The sequence below is a fragment of the Diabrotica virgifera genome, chromosome 3 (assembly GCF_917563875.1).
Source record: "Diabrotica virgifera virgifera chromosome 3, PGI_DIABVI_V3a".
Taxonomy (NCBI): domain Eukaryota; kingdom Metazoa; phylum Arthropoda; class Insecta; order Coleoptera; family Chrysomelidae; genus Diabrotica; species Diabrotica virgifera.
In genome coordinates this window covers 18053918-18076560 of record NC_065445.1, presented here as the reverse complement: position 1 = coordinate 18076560, position 22643 = coordinate 18053918, and the positions used below count along the sequence as shown (strand labels likewise).

The following is a 22643-nucleotide window of genomic DNA, read 5'->3' as shown; positions in this document are numbered from 1 at the left end:
TAGTATTTGGTTTAAGTCAATAGTATTTGGTTTAAGTTTAAAGGAAGAGATTTGGGTAGTATCCTACTGGGGTTTGGGCCTGGTTTTGTCCGTTTTGTCGAAGTACGGAATGAAGAAAAAAATCAGGAGCTCGCCTAGGCAGGGACGATAAATCCCTGAAGTATTTAGGTCTGGCTTCTATCAGGATGATAGGCCATAGATGTTATTATGATATAACATATTAGAAAGTCAACAGAAAATCAAAAAATTCAGTTGCTAAATATGAAACCTAGCTGAATTTCCGCAACAATGTAGGCCAATTTAATGAAAAAAAAGAAGATGTGGTAATGATATTTTTTTGGGTTAAAAAATTGTATGAAATAAAAAATAAACCGCTGACATATTTTTTTACAAAATTTTATTGTAAATAAAATAGTGATCATTATCAATAATTTTAACAATGTGATTTCGTTTTTATTTTATTTTTATTTATACTATCTTATCACACAAGAATATCTTTTCAGCAGTCATTAAGAAATTGATCATCATGGATGATAAGGATTTGCTGAATAGTGAAAATATATCGGAAGATACTCATGTACTAAATCACTTAGAAAATGGAGCTTATCTTTCTTCAAATAACATCCCCGTAAGTGAAGTAGTCGAGAAGGTTTCAGAGTTTTCCAATTTTCTCAACAGCAAAGGAAGATTGTCTTTACTTCATGCAAACCCAGCGGAATCCCAAGAATTGGTGCCTTTAATGTTGTCAGTAAAAAAGAATATCAAAAGTGCATTATCAGAAATCGGTCAATCACAAATAAAAAAAATCCGCAGTTACGTTTGTCCAAAATGCGACGAAACAATTAAAGTTCCTCCCTACGTCGATAACTGGACATACTTTCAAGATCATGAACATTTTGAAGAGTTATATGTAAGCTTTTTGGAAGGATCATTGACTATTTCGACAGCTATGGAGATTGAACCAAGAGCTAGTACCAGTGGAGAATATTTGGAGGAAAGCGATTTGTTGGATAATGAACACACAGATAGCGGTATTGATTATGAAGAAGGCATACGTGAAACTTTATCGGAAGATGAGGAAGAACCTCTTGGAAGCAATACATTCAGGTAAGTTTTTGTTATTGAAGAATATTTTCAATTACAGTACAACCTGCCACATACAGACCTGTCATATCCAGACGGTTCTGCCTTCAGGATCTACTGAGAAAGGCAGTCCTGCTGTTGGACAACACACCTTCTCACCCCAACCCAAAAGAACTAAAAGGTGGCAAAATAATGTACAGTAAAAGCTCCTTATTCGCGCTTCCTTTATTTGCCTTTTCACTATTCGCGGATTAAACAAATGCCACCCAATTCCTATATTCGCGGCCCAAGATTTCTTTATTCGCGGATCAAATTTTATAATATATCTAAATAAAAAGCATTTATTACCATCTGTCAATGGGTGCCACTTCGGTATGAGGTCTACCGTCTAATATGTGGTCTACGGCAATTTAGCTGATTCGGCATGCGGTCTACGTACAAAAACAAATTAGAGAAACTATTACAAACATTACTATTTTATTATATTACTTAAAAGTTAAATAATCTTTGAAATAAAGTCATTACTACTTAATTAGGAATGCAAAAACAAATTAGGGAAATTATGACAAACTCATTACTATTTCATTATATTACTTAAAAAGTAAATAATCTTTGAAATAAACTCATTACTGCTCAATTAGGAATGCAAAAACAAATTAGGGAAATTATGACGAACTCATTATTGGTCAATTACGTAGTGCTTATACTAAAACCTTTAATGACCTATTTTGGTATAAAATGAGCCCCAAAATGAAGATTGATTTAGTTGCAAACAAAATGTTGCTAAAAGAGTTTTATCAAACTGTCATTTCGAGCGAAGCAGAGGCAGTAGCATTTCTACGAGCGAACGGTTTATTACAAAATGTTGAAGACGCTGAGCCGTGCCACCGATGTGGGGCAGAAATGGAAGAAAAGCGGAAACGAGATTGGGGTGGTGAATATAGACCAGTTCTTCGCTGTCCAAGGAGAGGATGCCAGACCACAAGATCAGTTAGGCATGGCAACCGTTTTTTCCATTTCACCGACTTAAATGGAAAAATTAACTGCAAGTTAACTTTATGTCAAATTTTGGAATTGATGTTCATGTTCATTTTGGAACTCGATTTTGACACAGTAATGAAAGTAACGGGGAGAGGAAGTGAAGCTATAGGGGACTGGTACAGCATGTGTCGAGAAGTCTGTTCCTCTGTGATGTCAGTGAATCGCCGTGGACAGCTTCGAGGTACGGAAGAAGACCCAATCCAAATTGACGAAGCCAGATTTGCGGGCAGAAGGAAATACAACAGAGGACGAATATTAAATGGAGACCATCCAGCAGAATCAGAAGACAGCGATGCTGAAGCGGAAAATAATCGGAATCATGGACGCCGAATTGACGGTCCGTGGGTCTTCGGATTAAAGAGTAAAGAGGAGGTCCGATATTTTTATGTTGAGCGAAGAGACAGAGCGACCCTAGTTCCCATCATACAAAGGGAAGTTGAAGCTGGGTCAGTAATTCACTCGGACGAATGGCCAGCATACGGCAATTTGCGCCAATTAGGCTACGTGCACTCAACCGTTAACCACCAGGAAAATTATGTCGACCCACAAACAGGAGCACATATGCAAGGGATAGAAAGATCCTGGTTGGAGGGTAAAATTACGATTTTGAAAAAAATGAGAGGTGTTCCTGTCAGTACTTTGCAGTCCCATTTGGATTATGTTGCGTGGAAGTTTCTACGAAGGAATGTAGAAGATAAGTTTATCGCTTTTCTGCACGATGTTAGAGATGTATATGTATAAACCATTTAAAATGTTTATGTATTGTCAGTTGACCCTACAAATAAGTTTTTCAAAGATTATTTAACTTTTAAGTAATATAATAAATTTGTTTGTAATAGTTTGTAATAAATAAAATAATATATAAATAATAAATAAAAAGTTTGTAATAGTTTCTCTAATTTGTTTTTGTACGTAGACCGCATGCCGAATCAGCTAAACTGCCGTAGATCGCATATCAGACGGTAGACCGCATACCAAACTAGTAACTCTGCCGTAGACCGCATACCGAAGTAGCACCTTTCAATGAGTTAGCAAATCGACTAATAAAAAAATAAAATTAACCTTATTACAATTACAACTACACCTAAATTAAATCTCCAAAAGCTATCGGCATCAGCAGATCCTTTGAGGTAACCCCCTGTCGCCATCGTTGGTGTTTTTGAGATTGGTAACAATGAGAATGTTTAAGTAAAATAAACTATTACTCAAAACATAGAGCATTAAGTTCTGCCGCAATCGCAGGTTCCATGCTCTGGCAAGAGCTGAATTGTGTGTTTATTGTTATACTTTTCCATTCGTTACAAAAATTGTAATTAAGTAACACGTCTCTTCCACTATCTTCCTAATTTATAATTGACTAAAAAAAATAAAAAACGGTTTTGATCCGAAAAAAATCAGTTTTATCACTTAAAGTGAAAATAGAAATGCTGGATCGTAAACATAAAATAATCATTACAAGAACTGAAACCATACACTTTGAAATCATGCTTAGTGTGACCAACTAGCCCGAAAAATCCGGGACGTGGCCCGAATTACGAAATCGTGTCCCGGCGTCCCGGACAAGGCGTCCGGGCCATCCGAATTTTCGACGTTTTAGTAAAATTCTATATTGAAATTTTGAATACGTTATTTTTCTGAGAAATTGGTGGGACGAAAAAAGTTGACAATTTCTAGAGTGTCATACTAATACCACATTTAAAACGCATCCATTTTATATCGTGGTATTATAGTTCTACAAAAACTCAAACTGTGGACTTTTTCGTTTCTGTATTTTATATAAATGTTTTTTTTTCTGTTTTTGGAAAATGGCCCGTTTTTCACTGAAAAGTCCCGGATTTCAAGTATTTTTTTCAGCCTTGTCCCGAATTCGACTGAATTGGAGTTGGTCACACTAATCATGCTGGAAAAAACTGTGGCCTGTTCAGAGTGCAGGAAATGAGGAAGAATCTGTGTTCAAACTTTAACTGCAAACATTGCCAAAATTGCAGGTGGGATAGAACGAGATAAGTTTGAACAGTTACAATCAAGTGACGTCCATGAGTTTAATTTAAAAAATCTTAGTGAAGGTTTATGAATGGCAAATGACCTTTGTGATTTCTTTATGAAAATTGATCCAGTTATGGAACGAAGCCTTTTTTTAAGAGCCAAAATGCTAATGCCACTGCTGAATATCAGTCTGAATTGAAGCAATTTTTAAAAACTGCTAAGCCAGAGTTTACTAAATTCTTTAAACGATTGCCTAAAGCTGAAGATAATAATTAATCGATCTGTATGGTCAAAACTTTAATTAAACTGATTTTTTTAGGTATTTACTATTTCATTTTATCACCTAGGAACGTATCCCCTATAATCCCATATAAATTACCATTCGATATTCACGGTTTCCGTATTTGCGGCATATTTACAGAACGTATACCCCGCGAATAAAGAGCTTCTACTGTAGGTATTATAGAATCTATAAAACGTGTATCGATGGAAGTTATTGACAGCGTTGATTACTGGAATGTATGACGGAGAAAACGTTTCAGAGACTATAAAAGAAGTGGTCTTGATATCCAGATTTTTTCATATCCGGATCGGTCTGTCGCCACATTGATCCAAATATGGCAGGTTTCACTGTATTTTGGTTTGGATGTATTTATTATTTAATTTTTTTACCTGTTTAAACTGCTACACATTTATCATTTCATTTATTACTGTCTTCATTGTTATAGGCCATTCCATGAACATACGCCTGTTTTGGATTACTTCGACAACCAATATTTTACTGTGCAACATAAGAAGTATTAAAGTAAATGGCGCTAATAAGTATTCCAATAAACAACAATGAAATTTGCAATTTACTTTCGTTCTTCTTATTTTGCACAGTAAAATATTCATTGTCGAAGTAATCCAAAACAGGCGTATGTTCGTGGAATAGGGTATATATGTCTATTGTTACTGTCTATTGATATAATGTTACACAAAGTAAGCATAATCAACATTTCTCCAAGAAATTAACTCACCATCTTAAAAATGGATCAGTATTGATGTATCGAATATCCTAAACCTATTGTCCCATTTAAGTAATTTTTTAATTAATTATAGCCTTAGTCTTTAACACTCTTGCGGCCAATAATATTTTAAATTATTTTGTCGTGTGACAAAACCATACCAGCTTTCTAAATTAATGAAACTCTGCAGTCAATATAGAGTGTACATTAATGTTACACTTGGCGGCGAGAGTGTTGACAATATCGGTGTAATAATATTGTTGCTAGGCAGGTAAATTGTCATTGTATACTAGGTGTACCAATCAAACTGTGTTTTTTCTCAAAGTTCGCAACACCCTGTGGAATATTCTAGAATTTATAAAATACTGAAATCAAAACTCGAACTACAGGGTGATTGATTAGTAGGGTAAAGCTCAATAGCTCCGCTATAGTAATAGATAGCAATAAAAGTTAATAACAAAAATTTTAGCCACTTTTGAGCTTCACATTACAAAATTAGTTAGAATGTTACAGGGTGTTCGATAACACAGTGGCAGACCAAACTTATGTTTTTTTAAATGGAACACCCTATATTTTATTTTAAATTCGAAATCCTGTTAACTTCTCCATCACAAAAATAAAGGTTTGTTATGTTATACAGGGTATTTACAAAGTTATAACCAATTTTATATGAAAATCGTAACAAGTTCAACTCCCCGTATAAATAAAAATAAGCAAAACAACAATGGTTTATTAATGCCATATTTTTTAATATTGTCAAAATTTTCAAGAATGGTCGATATTGCTAATTTTCTTTATATCAAATACAGGGTGAGTCAAAACGCAAGTACATTATTTTCTCAGTAATTTTAAATGGAACACCCTGTATTTTATATCACTATTGAAAAGTACCATTACCGTACTTTAATTTTTAGGTAACATTCCCTATGTCTAAATTTATTAGTTTTCGAGATATTTTTATTTTTCAATGGACCAGTAGCGTGGCCACCCAAATCACCAGAATTTAATAAACTGGACTGATTTTTTTGGGGTTACGTTAATAATGAAGTTTATAAAATACCTCCAACAACAAGGGGTGAGATGAAAAATAGAATACAAAGTGTATTTCGATGTGTTAATTTACAAATGCTCCGTAGAGTAAGTAGCTCATTCAACGATCTTTTTAGGCGTACATAAATGTGTTAGGAGATAATTTTGAACACCTTATGTAATTAAATATTAAAAATATTTTATTAAAAGTAGCTTCTAATTTTTTCAAACATGTTTTTTTGCAAAATGTATTACTGATAAATTATGTTTCATTCTTTATTTGTTACATTGTTACATTTACATACAAAAGTAGTGTTTAATTGTCTTCACAAAATATTGTATTTTGTGTTTGTGTGTTTTTTTGTAAAATTTATTACTAATTTTCTTTGTTTATTTGTTGCATTTACATAAAAAGATAGTTTTTAATTGTTTCAAAAATGTTGCATGGAGTGGTTGTGTTTTTGTTTGTAAAATGTATTACTAATAAATTATTTTTATTTGTTTATTTGCTACAGTGTTACATTGATTACCGGATTGATAATCGGTAACCTTCAATTGTCAATTCAGTCATGGCTTACTTAAAATTTAGATAAATTTAAACACCTAATATAATTTGCTCTGAAAAATGAAAATATCTCGAAAACTAATAAATTTGGACATAGGGAATGTTATATAAAAATTAAAGTATGTTAATGTTACTTTTCAATAATGATATAGAATACAGGGTGTTCCATTTAACATTACTTAGAAAATAATGTACTTGCGTTTTGACTCACCCTGTATTTGATATAAAGAAAATTAGCAATATCAATAATTCTTAAAAATTTTGACAATAAATAAAATAATATGGCATTAATAAACCGTTGTGCTTATTTTTGCTAAACTGTTTTGCTTATTTTTATTTATACAGGGAGTTGAACTTGTTACGATTTTCATACAAAATTGGTTATAACTTTGTAAATACCCTGTATAACATTACAAACCTTTATATTTTTGTGATGGAGAAGTTAACAGGATTTCGAATATAATATAAAATATAGGGTGTTCCATTTAAAAAAACATAAGTTAGGTCTGCCACTGTGTTATGGAACACCCTGTAATATTCTAACTAATTTTGTAATGTGAAGCTCAAAGGTGGCTAAAATTTTTGTTATTAACTTTTATTGCTATCTATTACTATAGCGGAGCTATTGAGCTTTACCCTACTAATCAATCACCCTGTATAGCCTCAGGTTTTCTTAACATTCTGTTTTTTGATTCATCCCTTATGTGGGATAATAAAAAAGTTAGATATAAAAAAATATGTACTTTAACAACTAGCCATGTTTTTCATCAATACAGGTTACAGGGTGTTTTTAAATAAGTATGATAAACTTTAAGGGGTAATTCTGCATGATAAAATAATGAAAAAATAAAGTTTGCTTTATAAACTTATGGCCACAAATGCTTCTTTTCCGAGATATGGGGTGTTGTTTTTCTTACAAACTGACGATTTTTTTATTGCTCTAAGACAGTTTCAGATATGCAAATGAAGTTTGATGGGTTTTAAGAGGTAGTTTTAAGCGTAGTACTGCGCATTTTTTGACATACAATTAAGAATTTTAGAGTCACCATTGGGGCACATACTGGTCATATTACCTGAGTTACATACAGGTTACATAAGGGTTATATACAGGAGTTACCAGAATATGGTCTCAATAGAAGAGTTTATTTCTCTAGAAATAAAACTTCGAACTTTGTTAATTAGATGTCGCTACTACAGTGTCTGTATCGAATTATTTGTGTTAATTTGGCAGAGGGAGACAAATTATTTCTGTTTTCTTTCAGAGCAGACCATATACAACATATTATATTATATACCTCTCCGATGATCTCTATTGAGGGTGAAACAAACGTAAGGGGTTGATGGTCTTCTCTGAACGAATTGAAATATAAGATGTCTCTCATTTTCATTTTAATATAATATAATGTATAATTGACAAAAAACAATATTTGTAAATTTCCATGAAATAATCATTTGTTTTTATATTTATCTGTCTGACCAGCATTGCCAGAGTTGGTACAATTGTACCAATTTGAGATACAATTAACCAATATTTGCACATATATGCAATTAAACTATTTCTGGTACATTTTCAAAATATTGCCACCTAAACTACCTGACTATAATAACTGTACCTATGCAACTCAAAATTATGTGGAAAGTATGTTTTCCAATCAATGCACTTTTTTGTTTTACCATTAAAAAATATTCATTTAGATATGTTTTATTTATTATTTTATTTACTCCTATAAAAACCTAAACTTTTGTGATATAAGAAATTTGCTTCAAATAACATTAAACAAAGTTTTTTAAGTTTTGTACAAAATGTGTTGACTTAATACATTTTGTGTCACCATTCCAGTACATTTACAAAAATTTCTCTGGCAACACTGTGTCTGAATGTCTAGTCAGTTTAATCTTATCTAATATGACAAATTTATTGTTTATTTCTATTAAAAACATTGTTATTATATCTTATAATTAGAAAAATATCATTTCTTTATCTTGTTCTATTGTTCTTGAAGTGTTTTCCATTACCTATGTACATCGTATCAGACATTTACAAAAATTAATATTTAAGTTGAAAAGGCACCCATCCATTAAATCCATCCATCATATTCCAGGTTTTTGAATTTGCTCAACATAATATGTTTCTATTTGTTTTGATTGAAACTCGTTTTGATGAAAGATAGTTTGTGTATACTGCATACAAGAATAAAAAACCGCTAAACGCCGTAAAAATGAGTGGCGCATACAATATTCCAGTATTTTCATTTTGATGCAAAACAAAATTCTAGTTTTATTTTAAAAGATTTTTTCATAATATTTGCTCAATTTGAAGTATGTAAAACGCGCCACACAAAAGAGTAACTTTTGATACAGTTTGAATTTTGAAACTCTTTTGTGGCGCGTTTACTTCAAATTTAGCAAATATTATGGAAAAATCTTTTAAAATAAAACTAGAATTTTGTTTTACATCAAAAAGGAGTTTTTTAAAGTTATTTATAAATTAAATGTATGAAGTTGAATGCAATGTTTCTCGATTACACGTTAAGCTTTATAAACGGTCGCCTTTGTCGCATTATCTCCCAAATGATCTACTGTCCATTGAATGTTCACTAGATTTTTTTCTATTCGAAATAGATTGAAAAAAAATATTGGGATGGCCCGTAAATGAACTCGGATTGCCCGTTGCCAGATCGAATTTAGCGTCGTAACTACTACAACTACATAAACCATTTCGGGAATAATCTTTAATTGGATTATACTTTTGCAGCTTAATTTCTAAACGGCTTAACCGATTTTGATCACTAAACATGTGTTTGAAACGTATTGACAAGTAATATCCGATGCATCTAAGGTCTGGTATGATGACTGAAGCTATTACAGGAATTATTGAGCTTGAAAAACCGTTTTTCCCGTAGGAAATATATTTTTGATCATACTTATGAGGCCTATAACTTAAAAATTCGAATTTTCCCGGATATGGGGTATACGCCGTTACATTCGTCTAGAGTCTTTCTACAAACGCTCAGTTATTGGCGCAATTCGTAGGTTGAAATTTTGAGTAATTGTCGAAAAACCAAAATTTTGAAAGTTTAGTTTTTCAGTTTTTTTGCTATACTGAGTCGTGTGTATGTCTGATCCTGACGGTTTAGACACCCTTTGAAAGCTTAACTCAACACTATTGATTTGGTGTATTTGCGGTTCTCCTGTCTCTTCATGAACCGAAGATATATACCCCCAAAAAATATGCCGTTTTGTACCTACCAAGTACTATAGCTGGCTTATGGGTGGTCAAAAGTCACAAACTACACCGGTTCTGAATCGGCCCTGACCCCCTTTTCAAGCACAGAAAAAAAATTCAGATCGGTTTAACTTTTCCACACACATACATACATACATAATACATACATACACACATATCCACAAATATTTTCCCTTTTTTAAATAGTAGAAATTGAGTCATATTTCTGAGCTCGGTAACTTTTGAATGGTATAACCGATTTTCAAAATTAGGCATGCGTTGGAAAGGTAATGATCAGTACTATTAGATGCCGCCAAGGTTGGACTGAAATTTTCGAAGTTTTTGGGAGTTTTGGGGACGAGAACGAAAAACAGACCCTAAATAAGAAGGGCCGTAAAATCCATACCCTTGGACCAAAATGGATGGTTGACATATGAATGGGTGAGTCTTTTCCTGAAGTTTAAGATGGGAGTTGGCCCAATTTTCAATTCAGTCAGATTTAGAAAATCGAAAATTTCGTGTATATATAGTGTCGCGTGTAGGAGGGTGTTGGTGTGCGCCACTGGCGAGAACTACCGTTCTCTGGTAATGAACAGAGCAGTACTCTTATTTTTTCTCTATCAAACCTCTCTTACAGAGCGATTTTCATAATTTTACAAGTGATCACTAAAACACTAATGCCAAAGCAAACATATGACTGTATATTCTGACACACATACTATCTTGTTTGAACTCATAATACAATAGGGTAATAAACTTTAGATACTGCCCAAGACCTGAGCTAGAAGGTTCATCTAAAACGAGACAAACAAACTGAATAGTGATGAGCAAAACAAGAACAAGACCAGGCTAGTCTTGGTCTTGGTCTTGGTCTTGGTCTTGTTCTTGCAAGCTTGGTCTTGGTCTTGCAGCTAAAAGGCAGTCTTGGTCTTGCACTAGCCGGTCTTGTTCTTGGTCTTGGTATTTCTGCAAGAGTCTTGCTGGTCTTGTTTTTTTGGTAGTAATAATTTGAACCCAAACAATTTCTAATAAAATGTACATTGAAATAAATAAAGATGTGAAGAATGAAACTATATTTTTTGCTTTAAAATTAAAAAAAAATGTAGAATGTAGTATCAAACGAATACCAATTTTAACATTATACATTCACCTAATTATTTCATTTAAAAGTATGTTTCAAATATAAAGGTTTATTGTTTATTTATAAATGTTGTTACGAGATAACTATTTCTTAATCTTAGCCAGGCACTTCAACTTTGGTTCTGACAAACATATCATAATTGAGCACGATGTTCTAAACAATTTTTCCCAGTATACTGGCGATATTTCTTTGCGAGGTATTGGGTTCTGTTTGTTCTTCTTCATTATCGTCGTCACTTTGTTCGTTATCAGTGTCAGACTGATGTTCAGGAACATAATGATCGTCTTTTAACAAAATTTTAACACCCTTTAACTACACACTGGGGTCCGAAATACCCACAGCTCCACTAAAAGCGTCACAGCAAACTATAACTCTTTTAACTGAATTTACGTGCAAGGGATCGCCAAATGACGCAGACATATGCAAGTTACATTGAACGATTCATGCGCCTGGGTTTTTCAGACCCCAGTGTGGAGTTCCAGGGTTAAAAATATAACATGAAATTTCAATTTTAAGTTTCGGCAACAAAAGATGAGCCATTTGAAATTCATGTCTCGGGAAATGCTTGAACGAAGGTAGCATTGGGTGGAATTTGTAGCTGAAGTTGTGTAGTTTTGAAAAACCTATTTGTACAATCAAAAATATGCAGTGTTAAATGTTTTAGATCGTTTGTAATGTGAAATTCAGCGTTTTAGGCATATTTCAAATGCCTCATATTTATTTTGTTTCCAAAACACAAAATCGAAATTTTATGTTATAGCATTGGTCTCTGATGACTGGACTATAACAATAATAATTATACAATGCAGTTCATGTAGATAAAAAACATTTAATTGTGATTATGATTAAGTATGTTGTGGGGTTCACTGATACATTTTTGAATAATGTGCATCCCGGAATATTGATTAAATCACCATAATATATTTGATGAAAACACAATCAGTTTCAGTATAATATTAGTTGTGAGATGATATATTATGTTTATATTGCAATAAATCAATAAATCATTGAAAGAATTTGCTTATATTTGGTTTGTCCTTATGGAAGATCTTAAAAAGTAAGTAAGGTTACTAATAACAATTTTTTGTTTTGTTTTGTATACTGTATTCTAGTTGTGTAACACTCACTATATAATATTTTTTAAATATTGTTTGTGTGAGTTCTTATGTTTTGATATCATGGTTTTCTAGTTAAATGACTGAACAATAGGGCTTTTCATCGATTGTCATTTGTTTCGAGCTTCTGTCATGTGTCGTCTAATATTAATATATCTACGTCATACGTTATGGGTATATACCATGATACAAACCAAAGACGTATGACGTAGATATCTTAATATTATGCGACACATGACAGAAGCTTGAAACAAATGACTGTGAATAAAAAGCCCTATTTGCTACATATTCTTTAAAATTGCATCGATTTACTTGAAATTTTGACAGGGGTGGTAAAATCACAGACATAATAAGAATAAACAAGGCATACTACATGTGACAGACAAAGATGGCTAGACCACTTAAAGCAGGGGTGTCAAACTCAATTTTGCAGAGGGCCATATATTAAATTCAGAATGTGTCAGCGGGCCAGATTCAAATAAAAAAAAATGTACTGAATTATTATAACATTTTATTTAATAGTATACTTATAATATACGGTTGTTAAAAATCATATCAAAGTTATAAAAGAGGGTAATTATTTTGAGCTCGAGGATCCAGATACCTAACTTCTCTTGTTTTTGACAAGCTCATTGATGTCAGGTATCATATTCGTTGTATTTATTTTAAGAATTGATTGGAGATGTTCATTTGTAAGTCTTGTGCGATGTTTGTTCTTATTTATTTTCATGACGGAAAGCATCTGCTCACATAAATAGGTGCTACCAAACATGCACAGAATGCGTGCTGCATGCTTTTTTAATTCCGGGTAGTTATCCAAACTCTTGAAATATTGTGTATAAAATGTAAGTGCGTTAACCTCTTTAAATTTTTCTTTCAAAATACTGTCCGATTGAAGATCTATCAACTCCATTTGCAAATGAACTGGTGCCTGTGAAGCTTCAAAATTGAATGGATTGTTGAAAATTGGGAATTCCATTTCATTCATTTTGTGGAAGTCTTCAAAACGATTGTTGAATTCCGTGATAAGATTTTGCAGAAGTTGAGAATATTGATCCAATTTTTTTTGATCCACTGTGCCAAATGATTTTAAATGAGGGAAATGATCCAAAGTTTGATTTTTTACCTGATTTTCCCACAGCCTCAACTTTGTTTCAAAGGCTTGAATACATGAGTACATTTGAGTGACAATCAGATTTTTACCCTGTAACTTTACATTCAGATCAGTCAAGTGTTTATTCATATCTACCAAAAAGGCACAATCAACCCACCAGTCATTGTCATAATCAATTGGGTTGCCTTTTTCTAACATGAAAGCTTGAATAGGGTCACGTAATGCAAAAAATCTTTCTAAAACTACTCCTCGACTGAGCCAACGAACTTCGGTGAAATAAGGGACATCAGAAAACTTTTCGTCCAAATCTTGTAAAAACTGCCTGAACTGTCGGTGATTTAGTCCTCTGCTCCTTATAAAATTTACTATTTTAATTATAGGTTGCATGACATGGTCCATTTTTAAATGTTTGGATGCCAATGATTCCTGGTGAATTATACAGTGAAATCCCACAAAATTTCCTGATGTTTTCTGTTTTAATTTAGTTACAACGCCCGAATGTTGGCCAACCATGGCAGGAGCGCCATCCGTAGTTGTGCTGCTAAGTATATTCCAATCGAGTCCATATTCTGCCATCAATGCTCCAATGCAGAATAAATATCATTTGCTGTTCTAGTACCTGTCAATGGAACGCACTTTAATAGTTCTTCAGTTATTTCAAAGTTACTGTTAATACCTCGTATAAAAACAGCAAGTTGAGCTGTATCAACAGTATCAGTGCTCTCATCAACAGCCAGTGAAAAGTTTGTAAATTCCTTAATTTTCTCCTTCAGTTGAAGAACCAAATTTTGAGATAAATCATTTATTCTTGAAGCAACAGTGTTTCTTGACAGCGAAATATTTTGAATTATTGACTTTTGAAATGGAAATGAAACATCGGCAACTTTCAACATACAGTCTTTAATAAAATCACCATCAGTGAAAGGTTTTGATCTCTTCGCGATTTCTAATGCAATAATAAAACTTGATTTCAGGGCATCTTCGCTCTCAGTATTAGCTTTAGTAAACATCGATTGTTGACCTTGAAGTTTAGATTTTAAAGATGACAATCTGTCCATTCTTATTTTTTCAGTGTAACAATCGAATTTTGATTTATGATTCGTATCATAGTGTCTCTTCAAGTTAAACTCCTTACAAACAGCAACTGTTTGATTAGTGGTTTACCTTTCCATTCTATGAAAAAATATGCATTTTCCCATTTAGACTGAAAAACTCTACGTTCACTATCAACTTTACGTTTTTGTGACATTATGCCGAAATCGTAACAAATATGGAACTCGACACAATTATGGATATCGCACACGCACGACACAAACAAATGTACAATACCTTCTCAACCACTACTTCGCAACTGACTCACGTGACACTACTACTACATTGTTTGATTTGCTTGTCTTGATAATGTTAAGAAGAAATGCGTACAATGTGCTTCCCCGTTTAGGATTTTGTCCTCTTCAGGGTTTGTGGTGAATGTTTAGAGTTGGCAGCAAAAGCAAACAGTCCGAAAAACACACTGGGGCAGGCGCCGTGTCCTGGTGTTCTTGGATCCTTGGTTATGCCGGACGGTGGTGTCCAGAAGGCTAAGAAGTCAACAGAGAAGAAAGTTTGATGGATTGTTGTTGGTTCCATAGACATTTACGTGTACTGTCCGTGCTTTGCTCTCGACCAGTCTCCCTAGAAACCATTGTACAACGACAGGCGAACCTGCGTCCCTCGTCGGCGGTCAGGAGGTGGCTTTGAGCGCAGCGTGGACAGTGAGCGTTCGAGTGGAGAAAATAGTTGCGGCTATTTTCTTGGGACGAACAGGTATAATTGTGCAATGAAGTTGGGAAACCGCAAAAAACCAACTTCTCCCTGTTCGGATTCACGTGACACGTCGACGCACTTCTTTTATATCGATAAGGAAGGTTCTAGTCTAGACTCGAAGCGCATGGAAGATTCTATTGTTCTCAACAAAAATAATAGGGTGTTTCCGCTAAGAGATGGTGTTACTGTCTATCTCTCTCGCTTGTCTAGGCACGCGCTGCCTTTGAAATGACTTATAAATGTAGTGTAGTGTACGCATTTTAAAACTTCCGTAGAGCAATCGAGTGAAGTCTAAAAGCTCTAAAAAACATGATTCTTCTTTCTGTGACACATTGCGATCGCGGGCCGTATTGGTATGGCCCGGGGGCCGGATGCGGCCCGCGGGCCGTATCTTTGACATGACTGACTTAAAGTGAATATTGGCCAAATGACGTCCTTCTTATTATGTCTATTCTTATTATGTCTATGGGTAAAATAACTCAAATAACAAAAGTTTATATAGTGCCAATAAGATAGACCTCACAATTTTTGGAAGAAAAAATTAGCAACAAAAGTGACTTTATTGCCAGTAAAACTAAAACTTATTGCAACTCTTGAATAAATCACTTTATTTATGCCGCAATATCTATGATTCAGAAGTTTGAATATTTTAGAAAGCATAATATATTCCGAAAAAAAAAATGTTTAAAGAAATTTGAGAGATGAATTCTATCAATATTAGACTCTCATAAGTATCTCTGTGTAAAATACATGTACTGTATTTTTACAGTTTTTTTTAGAAATAAATTAAGTTTAAATCGGAAATCAGCACTGTCGGCATAAAATGTAAAAAACCGTTGCGTAAGAGGTACACATTCTCCTTTTAATGTTGATTCATACTTTATGCAGTTTATGCAATCAATTATAATTTAATAGTGTAATTTTCAATGACGTGTTTATTTTTATTATTTTTTAATTCAGGTAATATTGAAATATTCACTTAAATATACAGTGAGCACGTAAAAGTTGGAATAAATTATTTTTTTCATAAATGGGCGATTTTGGAAATAAATCCCGAAACAAGTTGATCCCAATTTCTCACTGAAGTTGTTAGTCAAATAGACTACAACTTGTGCGTGAGGGTTAAATTTTGATTAAGCATATTAAATAACATTAATTTATCTTATAGGTTAACAAAAAGGAATCAAATATAGTCTTTTTTGATCATCTGACTTCAATTTTGGGCTCCTCATCTCACCTAATTCAGTTACTGTAAAATTTTGTTTATGGGACCTCCGAAAATCTCTCATAATGTTCAAGAAAGTATTGCAAACAATTTCCGATGGGATTCTTCTGACGAACTTCGTTTTCTATGAGAATTATAATTATTTTTGAAGGTGTTTTATCCATTTTTACCATAATTTTCACAATTTAAACATTTGTAAGTGACATTTGTAATAAATCATTTTTGACATTTTTGATGATGTTTTGGCATATATATCATACCAGTGACGTCATCCATCTAGGCGTGATGACGCAATCGATGATTTTTTAAATGAGAATACGGGTCGTGTGATAGCTCATTTGGAAGGCTATTCAATTCTCTATGAAGTAATATACACATTAACATAATTATTTATACAGCGTGTCAAAAAACACTTTTTTGAATTTAATTAATTGACACAAAAAGAAGAATGTATGTAATTTATTTAACTAAAAATACATTACAACAGAAAAAAATGTTTATTTTAAAAATAAATATTGCTTTTCGCTTATATTGAGTGTTTAAACTGCCAAGAGGCAGGCGGGTGGCAGCTTTAATATTGAATTTAAGCTTAGGAACAATATTTATTTGTCAAATAAATATTTTTCCTATTTTCTGACAACAGTAAAATGTATTTCGTATTAAATAAATTACATACATTCTTCTTTTTGTCTCAATTAATTTAATTAAAAAAATTTTTTAGAGCACCTTGTATAAATAATTACGTTAATGTTTATATTACAGATAATTGAATATCCTTTCAAATGAGCTATCACACGACATATATTCTCATTTAAAAAAATCATCGATTACGTCATTACGCCCTGATGGATGACGTCGCCTATATTTAGAATACCTTTTTGTAGTAACGTAACAATGAGGTTTTAAAGAAAACGGATAAATATATTTAAATATTTTTTAAGTAGGTTAAAAGTACTGAACAACACTCGAGTATAAATAAAAATTCGAAAATTATAATATTTGAGACATTTGGGACATCCAGAGAGGTATAACCTTCTAGACCTCATAATACAAGGTACGATTGCCGAAAGAAGTGGCCCAGGCAGAAGAAGAACTCCAGACTCCGCAATCTCTAAGAATGGCATCAAAAGACATCCGCTAATCTGTTTCTAGCTGCCGCAAACAAAGTTATTATTGCCAATACGATCGCCAACGTTCGATAATGGGACAGTGTACTGAAAGAAGAAGAACAAGAGTGTATATCAACGCAAACCTTTATAATGGAACTTTGAACAAGCTCTATCAAGCAATTGGACGAAAACATCAAGGGAAACTCTTAACATAGTATTCTTCAAAGTAGTGAAAGAAGACCAACAAATCTGAGCCACTGAAAAAAGGCGTTAAAATAAAGCGTTTTCAGTCGAATGAAGAAGTACAAAATGCCAAAAAAAAAGAATTTTTCAAGCAACAGCCACACGAATTCTTTGAGCAGAGTTACATCGGTTCTTGAAACAAAGGGATGTATGTCTTAATTGTAGTGGTAACTACACTCTGGACCAAAATTAACCGGCCACTTTAATGGCTCATATTACCCGTATGCGCACCAATGGTGAATATTAAATTCTTAATTGTATGTCAAAAAATATGCAATAACTACGTCATAAAACCCACCAAATTGCATTTGCATATCTCAACCGGTTTTAAAGCAATAAATAAATCGTCAGTTTGTCAGAAAAATTTAAACACCCCCTATTTTGGAAACGAAGCATTTGCGGACATAGGTTTATAGAGCAAACTGTCATTATTTTTGAAGTTATACTTCTTTAGGCGCGATTGAGGGTGAAATTTTATTAATCTGCGCGCATGCGCACACAGACAGTATGGAGTTCGTTACTAAATGTTTTAATTTATGTATGTATCAGTCCAGAAAAGGTGTGGAAAGGATATATTAGTGTTTTTATAGTATATTGTGCAACAAGTGCAGAAAGGTACTAATTTCTCACGAGTTTGAAAAGTTGCGGTACGAGCGCAAGCGAGTGCCGCAATTCAAACGAGTGAAAAATTACCTTTCTGCACGTGTTTCACACTATACTTTTTCTACAAGCACAGTTTTTCCTAAAAATAAAAATCACAATTTCCAAACGACGATTAATTATAATAGGTACCTATGTGATAAATTTTAAACTGTATTTAATTAATACCTACTAATCAATTTAAATTCCTTATACCTAAATTAATTGCACAGAAATCAGTTAAAAAATTAATGCACTGCCTTAATTTGTTTAAATTTAAACAATTATTACACATTATTGACATTATATTTATGCAGTCACGGATTTACACAAAACCTACTTCATTCGACGTCTCTTGCACAGGTTGCTAAATCCTTATTGATAAGTTATTTGATAATTATAAAATGTTTAATAAGAATAAAATTGTAAAATAAAACAGTTGTAACATCCATAATTTAGTTTCTATGCTATAGTTAAATATAATAATTGTCTTATAGGTTATATATTTGTCTAAAGTTTAACCACGGATGTAAACAGAATATAACGTTACTCAGAATGCGGTAGTCCACGGATGTAAACAGAATATAACGTTACTCAGAATGAGGTAGTCAACTGTGCAGAAAAGAACTTTGCGGCACAGAAACGTCACTTTTCTGCACACTAATGTCAAATATCTTATACTGTGAGAAAATATCAAGTTTGCTAACATAAAACCGTGCAGAAAAGTGCACTTTGAATAGTGGTTGTAGAAAAAATATATTTTTCTATAAACGTGTTAAAAATGCAATTTATAGCACTCCATAAGAGCGTTAAAAATGCTACTTTAAAGCACCAGTGCTTTAAAAATTTTAAGGCACTGCAGTTAAAAGTGGATTGTCAAATTGTGAAACGTCAAAATATTTATATTTCATTTATTAACATTAATATTAATAATACAACTTGCGCAATTTGAAAAAGGTTTTTTTAAATTTAATTTAAACTGTATTATTGTATTTTTAACACGTTTGTAGAAAAAACTATTAAAATTTGTTAGAATATACAAAAATAAAAGTAGATGTTATTCTATAGTTGTTATGATTTACGTATTGACAGTATAGGCAGTTTTGATGTAATATCAAGAAAAATATAAAAATGGAATGTCAGTCAAGTTCAAGTAAAAGTTTTTGTAGGTATTGTCCTGTAATTGAGAATGAATAAATTATAATTGTTGATATATAAGACGTTTGTAAAAAAAATATTGTATGATATAGGTGTTAAAAAGTACATTTTTAAGGCACTCTTGTGAATTGCAGAATGAGCGAAGCGAATATTTCACACGAAACTTTCACATACGTGCCTTAAAATTGTGCTTTTAACATTTATATCATAAGTAACTATTATTATAATTTTTGTGTATTTGGACTTGTCTACCTCGGGAATAAGATAATAAGTAATATTTAAAGTATTTTATAATTAGATTTCTCAGACATAGTGACATACGAAGAAACATACGAAGTGAATTATTCACTTCGTATGTTTGTCACTATGTCTGAGAAATCTTGTAGCCCGTATAAACAAAAGGGTATAGCTCAGTGGTAGAGCGTTGGGCTGGAGATCAAGAGGTCCCCGGTTCAAATCCTGGTGTTTTCTAATCTTTTTTTAACTTTTGGTATTGTTTTAATAAAAATTTTTGGAAAGTAGTAAGTAAAAATTAATTTAATCTTTAAATAAAATACAAATAAAATGTCCGAAATTATATTTATTTCATTGAAATCATATTTAGAAGTATAACTTCTTACGTGCGTACAAAGTACACACACATTCTTTTTTTCATGTAGAATTACCCCTTAAACTTTGCCAAAATTTTTTAAAAACACCCTGTATTGATAAACAACATGTCTAATTGTTAAAGCACCTAAATTTTTTATTATCCAACATAAGCGAATCAATCAAACAACAAAATGTTGAGAAAGCATGAGACTATAGTTAGGTTTTAATTTCAGTATTCTACAAATGCTAGAATATTCCACAGGGTGATGCAAACTTTATGAAAAAAACACAGTTTGATTCGTACACCCGGTATAGAATGAAAATTTACGTGTTTAGCAACAATATTATTATAACGATATTGTCAAGGAATAAGGCTATAACATATTGAAAAAAATAACTTAAATCGGACAACAGGTTTAGGAGATATAAGACATCAAAAATAACCCATTTTTAACGTGGCCGGTTAATTTTGGTTAAGAGTGTATTTTTAGATAGATTTGCCAATAACTTTTTTGGACCAAAGATGGGTTTTTTTTATGAATTGGGTCTGGACCAAAGTTATTTACAAGGAAAAACTTTATGTTCGTTAGACATTTTTGATATGTTGATCTACTTATCCATTTTTACAAAACTTTTATCATTTTAGGTTTAACTTTAAACCCCAATATGATCCTGTCGTCGAATCAACGCTGTATCCGGATTCGTTCAAATCGTTAAAAAAATTCGACAGTTGCCAATATCTGTGCATACAAAAAGTTAATTCATACAGAGCCTTCTGTCTTCTATGTTGCTGTGATTTGGTTACGAAAAATGCTGCAAAGAGAATTTCAGTAAAACATTGTATTAATCATGTCTTGGGCCAACGTCATACCAAGGCGTGCAGCGATGAACTTTGTGCGGGATCATTGGAAAAGTATCATCAGTTGTTTTATAATTTGGAACTCCCTTATCAAGCTCACCAGGTAATTTATTAAATTTTCAACGAAAACTTTTCGTTTATAAATTTGCAAAAGTCTGTGTGTTATTGCGTCGCCGCTCCTGCAATACTTAGAGCAGACGTATCGATGGATTCTTATGTAGTTTTGTCTTCTGAATCCAAATCTGAAAACGGCATTTTGATATCTCTAACCGTCTTCGAGATAATCGACCTCAAAATCGAAAATGTGACGTCACAATCCGGTTATTTCCTACCAGGCACTAAACGTCAGCTGAAATCTTTGATTAGGAAGTAGGCTACTTTTTTAACCTGAATTTGTTAAGCAAAGCAAATTAATGTTATTATTTACATTTGAGTTTGACACTTCGTGAATGTCAAACTAAATTTTAAATTATTTAGCTATTAATAAAATAGTCCTGTCGCCAGAGGGGGTACAACGGCCTCGTTAATTCAGATGGACTTACCCAAGTTTTTTTTATGTATTTTGACCCGTAGAACACGAATTTTTTGGGTAACAGTTGATCCGGATGTCGATAAGATTGTTATAGACCAAGAACTTGAGGAATCAAATAACAGCGATTTTTGGCAAAACAAAACAATATTTTGTATTTTTTGGGTCATTTTAAGCAAAAAATATTTCTACAAGTTTTTTAGTAGGATGCACAGTTTTCGAGATAAACGCGGTTGAACTTTCAAAAAATCGAAAAACTGCAATTTTTAAACCCGAATAACTTTTGATTAAAAAATAAAATAGCAATTCTGCTTAGCGCCTTTGAAAGTTCAAGTCAAATTATGTCGGTTTTGATTATTTGCATTGCTAAAAATTTATTGTGTTATTGTTAAACAAAGCTACAAACAACTAGTGCGTGAGTGATGTTTCTATGATTTCTCATTTAAAATCGAACGAGTAGGTAGAATAGGTACTAGTGCAATCAAGACTATTTCTACGTTACATGCGTTAAAACGCATGTAAAAGCACGGGAAACCCTACGTGTTTATAGCTTTGTTAAACAATAAAAAAATAAATTTTTACCAATGCAAATAATCAAAACCGATATAATTTGACTTAAACTTTCAAATGCGGTAAGCAGACTTGCTATTTTATTTTTTAATCAAAAGTTATTCGGGTTCAAAAATTGCAATTTTTCGATTTTTTTAAAGTTCAACCGCGTTTATCTCGAAAACTGTGCATCCTACGAAAAAACTTGTAGAAATATTTTTTACTTAAAATGGCCCACAAAATACAAAATATTGTTTTGTTTTGCCAAAAATCGCTGTTATTTGATTCCTCAAGTTCTTGGTCTATAACAATCTTATCGACATCCGGATCAACTGTTACCCAAAAAATTCGTGTTCTACGGGTCAAAATACATAAAAAAAACTTGAGTAAGTCCATCTGAATTAACGAGGCCGTTGTACCCCCCCTGGCGACAGGACTAAAATATAAATGACATTTTATAGTGAATTTAATTATTATATAAAATAATATGTGTAATAAATGTATAAAAATACAATTTAAGTATATTTTGAAAGCAATAATACATATTATACTATATTAATAATGAATCAGTAGAAACGATTATATTTAAATTTGGTAAATTATCTATAACTCCACTCGATCAGTGACC

At 32.5% G+C, this 22643-nt stretch overlaps 1 protein-coding gene across 2 annotated transcripts in view; it reads left to right on the top strand.

Annotated features, from left to right (window-relative positions):
- Positions 1-366: 366 nt before the first annotated feature.
- The window catches only part of LOC114328743 (speckle targeted PIP5K1A-regulated poly(A) polymerase), a 79131-nt gene continuing 56854 nt past the window's right edge, over positions 367-22643 (top strand). The window contains exons 1-2 of one of the 2 annotated variants that reach the window (XM_028277698.2): positions 367-1107; positions 20725-21040. In XM_028277698.2, the coding sequence (XP_028133499.2) occupies positions 527-1107; positions 20725-21040 (897 nt within the window). In that variant the 5' untranslated portion in view covers positions 367-526. Of the gene's footprint in view, positions 1108-11936; positions 12136-20724; positions 21041-22643 lie in introns of those variants that run through there. The other variant, XM_028277706.2, reaches the window with a different exon arrangement.